Consider the following 1650-nt stretch of genomic DNA (forward strand, 5'->3'; position numbering starts at 1 on the left):
GGTAGCAATTAGCAGAGTTTTAAAAGTCAGAATTCAGCTTTTATTTAAAAATACATAAAGTTTTGCATATGAGTATGAACTTCAAATAACTAAGTATCAAGTCTAAATAAAAATAAATTGAAAATAGTGTTCTTCAGTTCCTCAATTACCTGTAACTTTTTTTTCCTTAGTTCAACAGTATATCATAAGAACAAGCGGAAGCATCCTTGATCTAAGAGACAACTTTGATGACGCTCTTCAAGTAAACACCACTGATCTGTTACCAAACGAAGCCAACTCCAAGGAAACCTTTACATTTAAACCAGGAAATATCTCAGAAGAAAATGCAACACATATATTCATTGCCATTCAAAGTGTAGATAAAAGCAACTTGACATCAAAAGTATCTAACACTGCACAAGTAGCTTTGTTTATTCCTCAGGCAGATTCAAGTCCTGATGAAAATCCTCAGAATCCTAGTCCTGGTGAAAATCATCATAATACTGGAGTTAACATTTCTACCTTGGTGTTGTCAGTGATTGGGTCTGTTGTAGTTTTCAGTATTATTTTAAGTACCACAATTTGCATTTTAAAGAAGAAAAAAAATGTAAGTAGGCCTAGCACTGGTTTTTAACAAAAATGAAGGAGATCTGTGAATTTTTTAATGTAATCTGTTTAATTATGAACTCATAAAAATAATTTTAAGAGGTCTCGAAAGATACTTTGATTAAATATAAACATCCAGGGATATTTGAAAAACCGTAAGTCAATATTAAAGTTTAATTATTTTATTTATCATAAATAGTGATGAATATTGATACCTAGTTGTATGTTTTTGATACAAAAATGTTCTAGAATATTTCAAACTTCATCAAAAAGTTAAAGTTGTCTATTTGGGTAGTAAAAATACAACCATAAGAAAGCAAATGAGCAATATTTGGAAGAAAATCAGTTTAGTCTTGGTCCTATTAAGTATAAACTGATGGTATAGTCTCCAATTATTTGCTACAATAGCTAAGGTCTTGTTCATTGCAGTTTATGGAAATAGAGGATATTAGTCACTATCTGTCAAAGGTACTTTTTCCTTTTTTCAGCTCAGTACAAACATATATCTATTCATTTTCCCTGAAAAAGCCATACTTCCTTGTGTACTTTTTCTTTCATCATAACAAAGAATTACTGCAGCTACTATATATTGCTCTTACTTACAGATAAAGAAAAATAAATATATTTGAACCACAATATTTTAATTCATTTCTAAGAATCACAACCTGAGAGACAGAGCTGTACTTCAAAACTCACATCTGATTAATTTGACAGATGATGCTTAAGATATAATTCAACACTGTATCCTGAAGGGCCTTTCAATCATGGGAAAGAGTTTGAGTTTCATTCTAAGTGTAGAAGGAAACTGTTGAAGTTCTAAAAGTTTATCCTAACTTACACTTCAAAAAATTTGCTCTGGTTGTTGTGTGGCAAAGATATCTGAAGATACATGAAACAGTGTTTAGTTAGGAAGGTATGACAATAGTCCAGGGTGAGAGATATTGTGGCTTGAACTAGAATGCTGGGGTAAAGTATCTCATCATCCAGTCAATCAAGCGAGAGACTTGACCCCCTCTTTCTTCACCCTTTACATCTAGTGAGTCAAAAATTCAGTTACATCTTTTT

The 1650-nt window shown here is 31.6% G+C and overlaps 1 protein-coding gene across 1 annotated transcript in view; it reads left to right on the plus strand.

Annotated features, from left to right (window-relative positions):
• LOC101351596 (calcium-activated chloride channel regulator 4) overlaps positions 1-664 on the plus strand; it is a 16218-nt gene extending 15554 nt beyond the window's left edge. The window contains exon 9 of the mRNA XM_023733478.1: positions 138-664. Coding sequence (XP_023589246.1) covers positions 138-613 — 476 coding nt within the window. The 3' untranslated portion in view covers positions 614-664. The remainder of the gene's footprint in view (positions 1-137) is intronic.
• Positions 665-1650: the final 986 nt, after the last annotated feature.

Source organism: Trichechus manatus, unplaced genomic scaffold (genome assembly GCF_000243295.1).
Source record: "Trichechus manatus latirostris isolate Lorelei unplaced genomic scaffold, TriManLat1.0 scaffold00058, whole genome shotgun sequence".
Taxonomy (NCBI): Eukaryota; Metazoa; Chordata; class Mammalia; order Sirenia; family Trichechidae; genus Trichechus; species Trichechus manatus.